The sequence below is a fragment of the Neoarius graeffei genome, chromosome 11 (assembly GCF_027579695.1).
Source record: "Neoarius graeffei isolate fNeoGra1 chromosome 11, fNeoGra1.pri, whole genome shotgun sequence".
NCBI classification, from domain to species: domain Eukaryota; kingdom Metazoa; phylum Chordata; class Actinopteri; order Siluriformes; family Ariidae; genus Neoarius; species Neoarius graeffei.
Window position 1 is genome coordinate 67,875,059 of NC_083579.1, and position 12,975 is coordinate 67,888,033.

The 12,975-nt window shown below is 43.7% G+C and overlaps 1 protein-coding gene across 1 annotated transcript in view; it reads left to right on the forward strand.

Moving 5' to 3' along the window:
* The first annotated feature begins 7,018 nt into the window (after window positions 1–7,018).
* Window positions 7,019–12,975, forward strand: part of LOC132893975 (intraflagellar transport protein 43 homolog A) — a 52,521-nt gene continuing 46,564 nt past the window's right edge. Inside the window, exons 1-2 of the mRNA XM_060933159.1 lie at window positions 7,019–7,162; window positions 7,955–8,062. Coding sequence (XP_060789142.1) covers window positions 7,109–7,162; window positions 7,955–8,062 — 162 coding nt within the window. The 5' untranslated portion in view covers window positions 7,019–7,108. The remainder of the gene's footprint in view (window positions 7,163–7,954; window positions 8,063–12,975) is intronic.

The window sequence follows — 12,975 nt, forward strand, 5'->3', positions numbered from 1 at the left end:
AGCTGGAGCCTATCCCAGCTGACTACGGGCGAAAGGCGGGGTACACCCTGGACAAGTCGCTAGGTCATCGCAGGGCTGACACATAGACACAGACAACCATTCACACTCACATTCACACCTATGGTCAATTTAGAGTCACCAGTTAACCTAACCTGCATGTCTTTGGACTGTGGGGGAAACCGGAGCACCTGGAGGAAACCCACGAGGACATGGGGAGAACATGCAAACTCCACACAGAAAGGCCCTCGCCGGCTGCTGGGCTCGAACCCAGAACCTTCTTGCTGTGAGGCGACAGTGCTAACCACTACACTGCCGTGCTGCCCCACTCCGTCCATAAATGTTAAATAAACATCTCATCATTCCTTCATTCATTCATCTTCAATAACTGCTTTATCCTGGTCAGGGTCTCGGTGTATCTGAATCCTCACTGGATATAAGACGACTTCATCCTGGATAAGAAACCAGTCCATCTCAGGGCAACATTCTCACACATTTCGTGTCACCAATCCTGCTTAAAATTTTAACCTGTTCGTTTTTGGAGAGTGGGAGGAAAATGGAGAACCCAGAGGAAACCCATGCAAACACTGCAAGATCATGCAGAGAAACTCCACACAGACAATAACCTGACCTCAGGATTGAACTGGGGATTCTGGGGCTGTGAGATAGCAACACTACCTTCTGTGCCTTTATGTACACATAAATAAACATCCCCTCACAGAATACTTCACCATATCAATGATAGCTGTTATTTAGAGCTGTGTCTATCAAATGGGTCTCTGAATGCCTTCGGCTTCATGTCTGAGCAATCCCATTCAACTGTTCATTCATGTGATATCGATAACGAACAACCTTTTATGCAAAGGTCCTTACATTCTCTCGCTGGAATGAACTAAATGGCGTCAGGTTTCTGCGGAAGGCTGCAAATCAACATTTCTATATATGGTGAGGTCCAAGACGTTTAAATCAACATTACTGGCAATATTCTAGCAAACAATAAAAGATCCCAGATTGCTGGCACTCAACCAAGTATCCATTGACTAACAAAAATAAACTCCATCGGATGCCAAAAACTTAAATTAGCTCTCAGTGAATAGTTTTACCACAAGGACACGGACTTTACATGCTTTTACATGTCACGTCCTCCCTAAAATATTCAAACAATCTTATCAAACATTGCTGGCTGTATTACACTTTCCCTCCATAGATTGTGGATTTCTGGTTGTTGACAACATGGATGTAAAAAAAAAAAAAACAGTGTGATCACTGACGATCTCTTGTTAATCCCATCACCTTATACACTCACTGGCCACTTTATTAGGCACACCCATCCATCTGCTGTTTTATGCAGTCCTCTAATCAGCCAATCCCTCGACAGCAGCACAATGCATCAAATCATACTAGACTGGTACCAAAATCCAGAATTGTGACACCCAAAGGCATTTTTGAGACAAAGTCGGCAAACAGTCTTATTTTGTCAATTTGGGTGTGCCGAATTCAAATCTGCAATATGCCGAGCTCTATCTGACCTCTGTTGACCTCTAGAGGTCATTGAACTTTGGGCCTGTAAACGTCTCAGCTGAACCCAGTTTCTCAGCTTTCTAAGGAATGAAATGTACTAAAATGATTAATGAAGTTAGCAAATGGCCTTGTTTGTTAAATGTTTGGGTGCTGAATTCATTTTTCATTTGTAAAACGACATATGACCTCTGATAACCTCAAGGTCATTAAACTTGGCCTATAGGCCTATGCATTTAACGGCATTTTTAAACTGACTTTACTCCCCCAAAAAGAATATGAACAGACAAAAAACAAATAGAAAGGAACAAATACAACATTAAATGCCAGTCCATGTACATGTGACTTACTTTTCACAATGAGAATGCCGAGGCGATCACCTTACATAACATTGCATTACATTTAGCGGTTATTGTTTATACAAAGGCGGCACGGTGGTGTAGTGGTTAGCGCTGTCGCCTCACAGCAAGAAGGTCCTGGGTTCGAACCCCGGGTCCGGCGAGGGCCTTTCTGTGTGGAGTTTGCATGTTCTCCCCGTGTCCGCGTGGGTTTCCTCCGGGTGCTCCGGTTTCCCCCACAGTCCAAAGACATGCAGGTTAGGTTAACTGGTGACTCTAAATTGACCGTAGGTGTGAATGTGAGTGTGAATGGTTGTCTGTGTCTATGTGTCAGCCCTGTGATGACCTGGCGACTTGTCCAGGGTGTACCCCGCCTTTCGCCCGTAGTCAGCTGGGATAGGCTCCAGCTTGCCTGCGACCCTGTAGAAGGATAAAGCGGCTAGAGATAATGTGATGTGATGTGTGATGTTTATACAAAGCTACTGAAAAAAGGACAGATTCAGCAGCATACAAAATGTGGGGGCATACAGGGTATACAGGTTAATCAGGGTTAGTATATCTCATCTCATCTCATTATCTCTAGCTGCTTTATCCTTCTACAGGGTCGCAGGCAAGCTGGAGCCTATCCCAGCTGACTACGGGCGAAAGGCGGGGTGCACCCTGGACAAGTCGCCAGGTCATCACAGGGCTGACACATAGACACAGACAACCATTCATACTCACATTCACACCTACGGTCAATTTAGAGTCACCAGTTAACCTAACCTGCATGTCTTTGGACTGTGGGGGAAACCGGAGCACCCGGAGGAAACCCACGCGGACACGGAGAGAACATGCAAACTCCGCACAGAAAGGCCCTCGCCGTGCTGCCGGGTTAGTATATATGAGAGTTTTTTTCTTTGTTGTTTGTTTTTTGTAAAGGCTTTACCCCGTTTAAAACAAAACAAACAACAAAGAAAAAAACTCTCATATATACTAACCCTGATTAACCTGTATACCCTGTATGCCCCCACATGGACTGGCATTTAATGTTGTATTTGTTCCTTTCTATTTGTTTTTTGTCTGTTCATATTCTTTTTGGGGGAGTAATGTCAGTTTAAAAATGCCGTTAAATGCATAGGCCTATAGGCCAAGTTTAATGACCTTGAGGTTATCAGAGGTCATATGTCGTTTTACAAATGAAAAATGAATTCAGCACCCAAACATTTAACAAACAAGGCCATTTGCTAACTTCATTCATCATTTTAGTACGTCATTCCTTAGAAAGCTGAGAAACTGGGTTCAGCTGAGACATTTACAGGCCCAAAGTTCAATGACCTCTAGAGGTCAACAGAGGTCAGATAGAGCTCGGCATATTGCAGATTTGAATTCGGCACACCCAAATTGACAAAATAAGACTGTTTGCCGACTTTGGCTACGTTCACACTGCAGGCTGAAGTGACTCAAATCCGATCTTTTCGCCCATATGTGACCTGTATCCGATCTTTAAAAATGCCTTTAACTCCTTAAATAAGCACTTTTTTTGAATTTTGGTACTAGTCTATACAGATAAAAATGAAGAGCTTCAGTTAATGTTCACAATGTTCAGACATCAGAATGGGAAAAATTATGATCTCAAAGTGTGACTATCTTTCACTGTGGCATGGGTGTTGGTTCGAGCCAGATGGACTGGTTTGAGTATTTCAGAAACCGCTGATCTGGGGTTTTCTACAGAAACTCTAGAGTTTACACAGAATGGTGCAACAAACATTGAATGATTGCGTGAATGACAGTTCTGTGGGTTTAAACAAACGCCTTGTTGATAAGAGAGCTCAGAGGAAAATGGCCAGGTTGGTTCGAGCTGCCAGGAAGGATATAGTAACTCATAGCAACTCTTTACAACCGTGGTGAGCAGAAAAGCATCTCAGCATGCAACAGCAGGAGACCACATTGGGTTCCACTCCTGCCAGCCAAGAACGTGCCTCTTAGAATCAAGACCAAGTTCCTGTTAAAGTGGCTGGTGAGTGTACATTGTCTTTAACTGTTATAAACAATACTAAGGAAGACATGAAAGGAAATGACTGCGAGTTGGTCTAGTGGTTAGCGTGTCTGTCTCTCTACCAGGAGATTGTGAGTTCTACTCGTGGTTGGGTCATACCAAAGACCATCATAAAAATGGTACCTACAGTACTACTGTCTGACAAGGCACGCTGCAATACAGATGCGAGTGGGGAAGTCAAACTCTCGCGGTTACTAGAGGACTAGCCCCCCACTGTAACCCTAGCTGTATAGGTGAGAGGCCAAGGGCTATCGAAACGGATATTGGCGCTGCACCCATACGCCTTAAAGAACTGGTTAGTACTGGGACAAGAGACTGCTTGGAAAGACCAGGTTCTGTCATGAGAGGGACTTTGACACGAAAGGAAAAAGCTCAAGTTGGTACTACAATTAAACAGATTTTCTGTTTGCCTTAAATTTTGCCAGTCAGCCAAAATGTGTCTTGGATCGAAACTTTGTTGAGCAAAGTTTGCAAATGGTATTCATTCATTCATTCACTATGTTGTTTATCCATTGCGAGGGTACACCCTGGACGACCTGCTAGTCTATCATGGGGTTAACACAGACAGACAGCTAGCCATTCACACTCACATTCATACCTACAGGCAATTTAGAGTAGCCAGTTGACCTAATCCACATCCATCCATCCATCCATCCATCCATCCATCCATCCATCCATCCATTATCTGTAGCTGCTTATCCTGTTCTACAGGGTCGCATGCAAGCTGGAGTCTATCCCAGCTGACTATGGGTGAGAGGCAGGGTACACCCTGGACAAGTCACCAGATCATCGCAGGGCTACCTAATCCACATGTATTTGGACTATGGGAGGAAACTGGAGCACCTGGAGAAAACCCATGCAAGCACACGAAGAACATGTAAACTCCATGTCCCGGTCAACCGGCAGGTTCGGATCCAAAACCTGCTTGCTGTGAGGTGACAGTTTAACCAATGCACCACCGAGCCTCCCACAGGGTATTTTATATAATCCCATATATAAAATTTGATTATGGAGTTAAAAACACAAAGGTGGATGTGATGATGATCACATCTGGTGTACTAGTCAGGAGTAACAGAACTGATGCTGACTCTCTAAGCTCAGCATCCGTGTGTGAATGTGTGATAGTTGAGTCCATAGCTGCCACAACCCTGCAAGAAAGTTCTGTTCCCCTTTCTCATACCAGTTTCAGCCCAAGAAGGCCTTAATAATAAGCTGATAAAGTCAGTCAGGTGTGTTAAATGAAGCTGAATGCTAAACTCTGCAGTTTTGCTCTCCAGTCCTGGAATCTGACCCCCCTGACACATCACATGGATGCTGAGGTCACTAACTGATGCTCACCAGACATTATTGTCATTTTATTTAAATATTCAATCCATAGACTAGACACCTCAGTGTTCACTTCTCAGAGGACTTGACATGGGGAGTGAACACCAGAGAGGTGGTGAAGAAAGCCCAGCAGAGACTCTTCTTCCTGCGATCCTTGAGGAAAACTGGGCTCTCGCAGAAGCTCCTCATCAACTTCTACCAGTGCACCATACAAAGTGTTCTGAGCTATGGATGCATAGTGTGGTTCTCCAGCTGCACCTCAGAGGAGAGGAAAGATTTGCAGCGGATCATCAGGACTGCATCTAAAATCATCGGTACCCCTCTCCAATCCCTGGAACAGATCTACTCTGCCAGGCTGAGAAACAGAGCCACAAAGATTAGGACTGACTGCACTCACCCCGGACAATGTCATTTTGACACCCTTCCCTCTGGCAGGCTTAGGGTCATAAAGTCACAAACAGCAAGACACCAAAATAGCTTCTTCCCCAAGGCTGTAAAAGCTCTGCTGGAGGCCTGATCCGGACTTGGACTCACACTCCGCACCTTACTGTGTTTGGCTACATTAAATAATTACATACTACAATTTATACTGCTGCTTATATGTCATTATGCTGCTTTTAAAAGGTTATATATACCGTATATATATATATATATATATATATATATATATTTTTTTTTCAAAAAGGACCCTTATGAAAGAAAAAACAGGTATCCGAGTACCCTCGCCTGGACCACGGATACCGGGGCCCCACGCTGGAGCCAGGCCTGGGGCAGGGGCTCGTCGGTGAACGCCTGGCGGTCAGGCCCATATCCGTGAGGCCTGGCCAGGCCCAGCCCGAATGAGCAACACAGAACCACTCTGCTGTGGACCCACCACCCACAGGAGGTGTCGTAAGGGTCTGGTGCACTGTGAATCGAGTGGCAGCCAAAGGCGGAGGCCCTGGCGTACTGATCCCCAGCTGACAAAACTTATATATATAATTTTTAAATTTTTTTTAATTTATTTATTGATATGGGGCGGCACGGTGGTGTAGTAGTTAGCGCTGTCGCCTCACAGCAAGAAGGTCTGGGTTCGAGCCCCGTGGCCGGCGAGGGCCTTTCTGTGCGGAGTTTGCATGTTCTCCCCGTGTCCGCGTGGGTTTCCTCCGGGTACTCCGGTTTCCCCCACAGTCCAGAGACATGCAGGTTAGGTTAACTGGTGACTCTAAATTGAGCGTAGGTGTGAATGTGAGTGTGAATGGTTGTCTGTGTCTATGTGTCAGCCCTGTGATGACCTGGCGACTTGTCCAGGGTGTACCCCGCCTTTCGCCCGTAGTCAGCTGGGATAGGCTCCAGCTTGCCTGCGACCCTGTAGAAGGATAAAGCGGCTAGAGATAATGAGATGAGATGAGATTTATTGATATGCTGCTGTGATCTGAGCCCTCAAACAGTGTTTCGTTGCATAGTAATGTGCACTGACAATAATCAATCAATCAATCAATCAATAGACATTATTATGACAGTATTTTAATACTATTACTGACATATCATCCATTTATCATTTCCTGTGGAATAGTTGCATTTTTAACAGGATGTAGTTATTATTAAAAAAGACAACAACAACAACAAATACTATTTTAAAAAATTATTATATAGCTATAAAACATAAAAGAAGCTTCGAGACCTTTGGTCAGGAAATATATGATGCCTGATTTATTTTAATAATTTTAAATTGGAATTAAAATTCTCAGCCTTAAATGCTCAATTTTGTTACCTTGGAGACGGTTGCTGCGCGACGCTTCCTCATCTCCAGGAAGTAAAACTCCAGGGAGGAGGAGCTACGGGAATCTTCTCCAGAAGCTGGACCAAAAAAAGAAATAATAATAATAATATATATATATTTTTTTTAAAAATGGACGAGTCATGGCAAATAAGTGATAGTGGATTCAACGGCTTTCCAAAAAGTGTAAGTTACGTTCGTTTTTACATAATTATGGTGGAATGAATCCATATAAGGAAGGTTTTGCTAGTTTTGTTTGTATCAGTTAGCAAAGATGTTTAGCGAGCTTACGGAGAAGCGAAGGCTAATTGTGAAGGCTAGGTTAGCTCACTGGCTCTTGCTAGTTAGTAAACGTTTGTGGTTTAACAGCAAACAGTGTTCTATATTATATGTTGGGGTTTTAAATGCAACAAGCTAACTCGCTAATACTTATAGCTTGAACTGAAGCGTCTGGTTGCCTTAGCAACAGAAAATGGTCGCTGGCAAAGAGACCGGAAATGCTCCTCTATTCCAGACGTTTAGCATCATCTCATCTCATCTCATCTCATTATCTCTAGCCGCTTTATCCTTCTACAGGGTCGCAGGCAAGCTGGAGCCTATCCCAGCTGACTACGGGCGAAAGGCGGGGTACACCCTGGACAAGTCGCCAGGTCATCACAGGGCTGACACATAGACACAGACAACCATTCACACTCACATTCACACCTACGGTCAATTTAGAGTCACCAGTTAACCTAACCTGCATGTCTTTGGACTGTGGGGGAAACCGGAGCACCCGGAGGAAACCCACGCGGACACGGGGAGAACATGCAAACTCCACACAGAAGGGCCCTCGCCGGCCCCGGGGCTCGAACCCAGAACCTTCTTGCTGTGAGGCGACAGCGCTAACCACTACACCACCGTGCCGCCCGTTTAGCATCATATTTCGGTGAATTAAAAAGACTTGATTTAAGCCTGCGATCCTGATTTTATCAACAGACCGCAAAAAGTGGCAGAAGGGCTCGCCAGGCTGTTGATCAGGCTTCTACAGAAGAGTCTCGAGCCGGCAGGAAGTCGTCCTCCTCTGGCATGGCAGCACCTGGAGAGGTGAGTCCAGTGTCTCTATCAGTCCACATCCGTCTGATAGCCATCTTACACTTACATTACAGTCATCATTACAATATCTAATCATACCGGTGTGTCTGCTCCTGTAACTCGCACCAAGGAGGAGGAAGAGGAGGTACAGTAACACGCATGGCTTTGCTTCTACCGATTAGTTGTGGACTTTATTCTGTAATTTTATACCATGTACTAATATCCGTTGGTCTTTAATGAATTAAAAGGGCTTACATGCCAACATCGGATACCCAAAAGTTACTTGGTATAAAGTTACAGTACTTGTGTTGTAAGCCAGGAGATCTCAAACTCTGTACAGTACTTCCATCCATCCATTATCTGTAGCCGCTTTATCCTGTCCTACAGGGTCGCAGGCAAGCTGGAGCCTATCCCAGCTGACTACGGGCGAAAGGCGGGGTACACCCTGGACAAGTCGCCAGGTCATCACAGGGCTGACACATAGACACAGACAACCATTCACACTCACATTCACACCTACGCTCAATTTAGAGCCACCAGTTAACCTAACCTGCATGTCTTTGGACTGTGGGGGAAACCGGAGCACCCAGAGGAAACCCACACGGAGAACACAGGGAGAACATGCAAACTCCGCACAGAAAGGCCCTCGCCTTCGCAAGAAAGGCCTTCTTGCTGTGAGGCAACAATGCTAACCACTACACCACCGTCCCACCCTAGTACCTCTTTAAATGGAAAATAAAAATCCTTAGAATCCATCAGTACAGATTAAATAAACTGTTGGAAAAACAAAACATTACAAACATTATTTCAACCTATACAATATTATTATGCATATTTATTGGCACAGGAGACATTTGTGATAGGAAAGTCCCAGCAAACGTAAGATGTATAAGACAGTAGTGAGACCAGCTGTGATGTACGGATTGGAGACCGTACCCTTAACGAAGAGACAGGAGGCAGAGTTGGAGGTGGCGGAGTTGAGGAGGTTTGCGATGGGAGTGACGAGGCTGGACAGGATAAGGAACGAGCACATCAGAGGGACAGCACATGTGGAGAGCTTGGGAATTAAGCTAAGAGAGATGAGACGGAGATGGTACAGGCACATCCTGAGAAGAGATGCAGAGCATGTTGGAAGGAGAATTTTGAGGATGGAGCTGCCAGACACACGAAAACGAGGAAGGTCAAAGAGGAGATACATGGATGTGGTGAGAGAGGACATGAAAGTGGCAGGTGTGGTAGAGAAGGATGCGGAAGACAGGGAGCAATGGAGACGAAAGATCTGCTGTGGCAAACCCTAATTGGGAGCAGCCAGAAGAAGAAGAAGATTGGCACCGGAGAGTTGTTTTCATTCATTCATTCATTCATTCATTTTTAATTTCTGTATGTTCCACCCAATACATTATTCATTAAAACTGTCACTAGAAGCCTATTGACATCATTTATAGGAATAACAACTATGATAATATAATTGTGGATTGTAATTTCCACCACTGTAACAAAATCAGAAAATTGCAGACCCCCTGGCTGTGCTTTACAGACCCTACTTTAAGAACCATGACTTTAGGCTATATAACTTTTAAGTTTTTAGTTCACGTTTATTTACAACCCCAATTCCATAAATTTGGGACATTGTGTAAAACATAAATAAAAAACAGAAGATGACAATTTGCGGTGGCACGGTGGTGTAGTGGTTAGTGCTGTCGCCTCACAGCAAGAAGGTCCGGGTTCGAGCCCCGTGGCCGGCGAGGGCCTTTCTGTGCGGAGTTTGCATGTTCTCCCCGTGTCCGCGTGGGTTTCCTCCGGTTTCCCCCACAGTCCAAAGACATGCAGGTTAGGTTAACTGGTGACTCTAAATTGACCGTAGGTGTGAATGTGAGTGTGAATGGTTGTGTCTCTATGTGTCAGCCCTGCGATGACCTGGTGACTTGTCCAGGGTGTACCCCACCTTTCGCCCGTAGTCAGCTGGGATAGGCTCCAGCTTGCCCGCGACCCTGTAAAGGATAAGCGGTTACAGATAATGGATGGATGACTATTTGCAGATCATCACAAAGACAGCATATTAAATGTTGAAACTGAGAAATTTTATTGTTTTTTGAAAAAAATATGCTCATTTTGAATTTGATGTCAGCAACACGTTTCAAAAAAGTTGGGAGAGGGGCATGTTTACCACTGTGTCACATCACCTCTACTTTGAACAATACTCTAAACGTTCGGGAACTGAGGAGACTGATTGCTGTAGTTTTGAAAGAGAAATGTTGGCCCATTGTTGCCTGATATACAATTTCAGTTGCTCAACAGTTCAGGGTCTCCTTTGTCGTATTTTGCGCTTCATAATGCACCAAATGTTTTAAATGGGAGGCAGGTCTGGACTGCAGGCAGGCCAGTTTAGCACTCGGACTCTTTTACTACAGAGCCATGCAGTTTCAATATGCGCAGAAAGCGGTTTGGCATTGTCTTGCTGAAAGAAGGAAGACCTTCCCTGAAAAAGATTTTGTCTGGATGGCAGCATATTGCTGTGAAACGTGTATTTATCATTCAGCATTAATGACGCCTTCCCAGATGTACAAGCTACCCATGTCATGTGCACTAATGCACCCTCATACCATCACAGATGCTGGCTTTTGAACTGTGCACTGATAACAAGCCGGATGGTCCCTCTCCTCTTTAGCCTGGAGGACGTGGTGTCCGTGATTCCTAAAAAGAATTTCTACTTTTGATTCGTCAGACCTCGGGATTTTCTACTTCGCCTCAGTCCATCGCCAATTTTCTACTTCGCCTCAGTCCATCGTAAAAGAGCTCGGGCCCAGAGAAGGTGGCGATGTTTCTGGATATTGTTTATATCTGGTTTTAACTTGCATTTGTGGATGCAGTAATGAACTGTTTTCACAGACGATGGTTTTCTGAAGTGTTCCTGAGCCCATACAGTGATTTCCACTACAGACACTTGTCTGCTTTTAACGCAGTGTCTCTTGAGGGCCTGAAGATCAGGCATCCAATGTCAGTTTTCAGCCTTGTCTCTCACATACAGAGATTTCTCCAGATTCTCTGAATCTTTTAATGATATTATGGACCATAGATGATGTGATCTCCAAATTCTTTGCAGTTTTACATTGCGGAACGTTATTCTTAAATTGTTGCACTGTTTGCCCACGCAGTCTTTCACAGAGCGGTGAACCCCTCCCTATCTTTACTTCTGAGAGACTCCGCCTCTCTGGGATGCTCTTTTAATACCCAATCAGGTTACTGACCTGTTGCCAATTAACCTAATTAGTTTTTTTTCCTCGCGTTACACAACTTTTTCAGTCTTTCATTGCCCCGTCCCAACATTTTTGAAACGTTGCTGACATCAAATTAAAAATGAACATATATTTTGCAAAAAACAATAAAATTTCTCGGTTTCAACATTTGATACGTTGTCTTTGTACTATTTTCAGTGGAATATAGGGTTTCCACGATTTGCAAATCGTCATATTCTGTTTTATATTTACGTTTTACACAGTGTCCCAAATTTATGGAATTGGGATTGTACACAGCGTGAACATGTGTATATATTTTGAGCTCACCATAGGAGCATTGTAAACCAAGTATTATTTGGATTGTGGATCATGATAATCATATGAGTGTATCATCACAACAGTGCTGGGGGTTTTTAAGCACCATGTGCACCTATTGGCCACTTTATTAGACACGCCTTAGTACTACTGCTACTCGTAATGCATTATACATATAGTGCCTGTAAATTTAAAGCAGCTCAATTTATACAGTACAGTGAAAGAGTAGAGATTATTTTTCTGTGCACAATTTGTGTTAATCATCCTCTCGCCCAGCAATGCCACGATACCTGATACACTTGTACCACAGCAACACACACTAACATGTCAGTGTTACAGCCGAGAATGATTCACCACCCAAATAAAATCTGCGTAGTGCTAGTTTTATGGTGTTTGTTTGATGTTCGATGGTGTTTGTACAAAATTTGTTAGCCCGCGTCTAGCCAGACCATCAATGGAAAAATATATCGATTGGTGGTCTAGGTACAGCTGGACGAACAAAATTTGTATAAAAACAGATGTGCTAGGAGGTAAACATGATCAAAGGGCTAATGAGTGTAAATACCAGGTAGGTATATATCTGATTGACAAAATTGAGTGCATACGATAACATTGCAAAAGAATTTAATTCCTGCATTATGTCACATTTAATGATGTTGCAGAGATTAACACAGATCTGATTCCGACAAAGATCTTTCCTCCTGCTGTGTGCTTTTTGTACTGTTAATCTGCAGTCATTTATCTTCATAGCTCCAGTGTAGCAGTCTTGCATCAACACAATGGCATCTACAGTATGGAGGTTTTGGTTTGTCCTCGGTAGTAATGAGAGCTCTACATGGACTGGCTTTTCTCCACTAAAAATTCCAGCAATGTTTTTTCCCCCCTTCTATAAACTTCCTAAATTAGACTAACTTTCCTGATACAAAAACATGATTCTCGTGCCCTCTATGACCTTCCATCTAGATTAAATACATTTTTGGGGTCTTGTGTGACCGGGCCAGTTGTGGGTCAGTTTTAAACGCTGCTGTTCTAAAAATATATTTGCATCAAATATGTTCCATTTTTGACTTCCATGAAGTATTTTGGCAAGACAGGCAATAGTGGCGCTACAGTCCATTCTCACATTAATCTATGGATAGCACATTATTGAGAGCGAGCTCATGTTCATGCGAGGCTATTTGTCATTTTGAAAAGCTCTGGAAATGCTTGTTACAGTATGACAGTAAAAATCTCATTCTGAAGTGTTGTGTTAACTGCTCATCTGACACGCATTACAGGAAACCGATACGCTTTCATTTTAACCAGTAATTTAGTCCAGATGTGCTTGTTTTATTGGCACCTCTATTTTTTTTGTTTGCTCCCGTGCATTAGTGT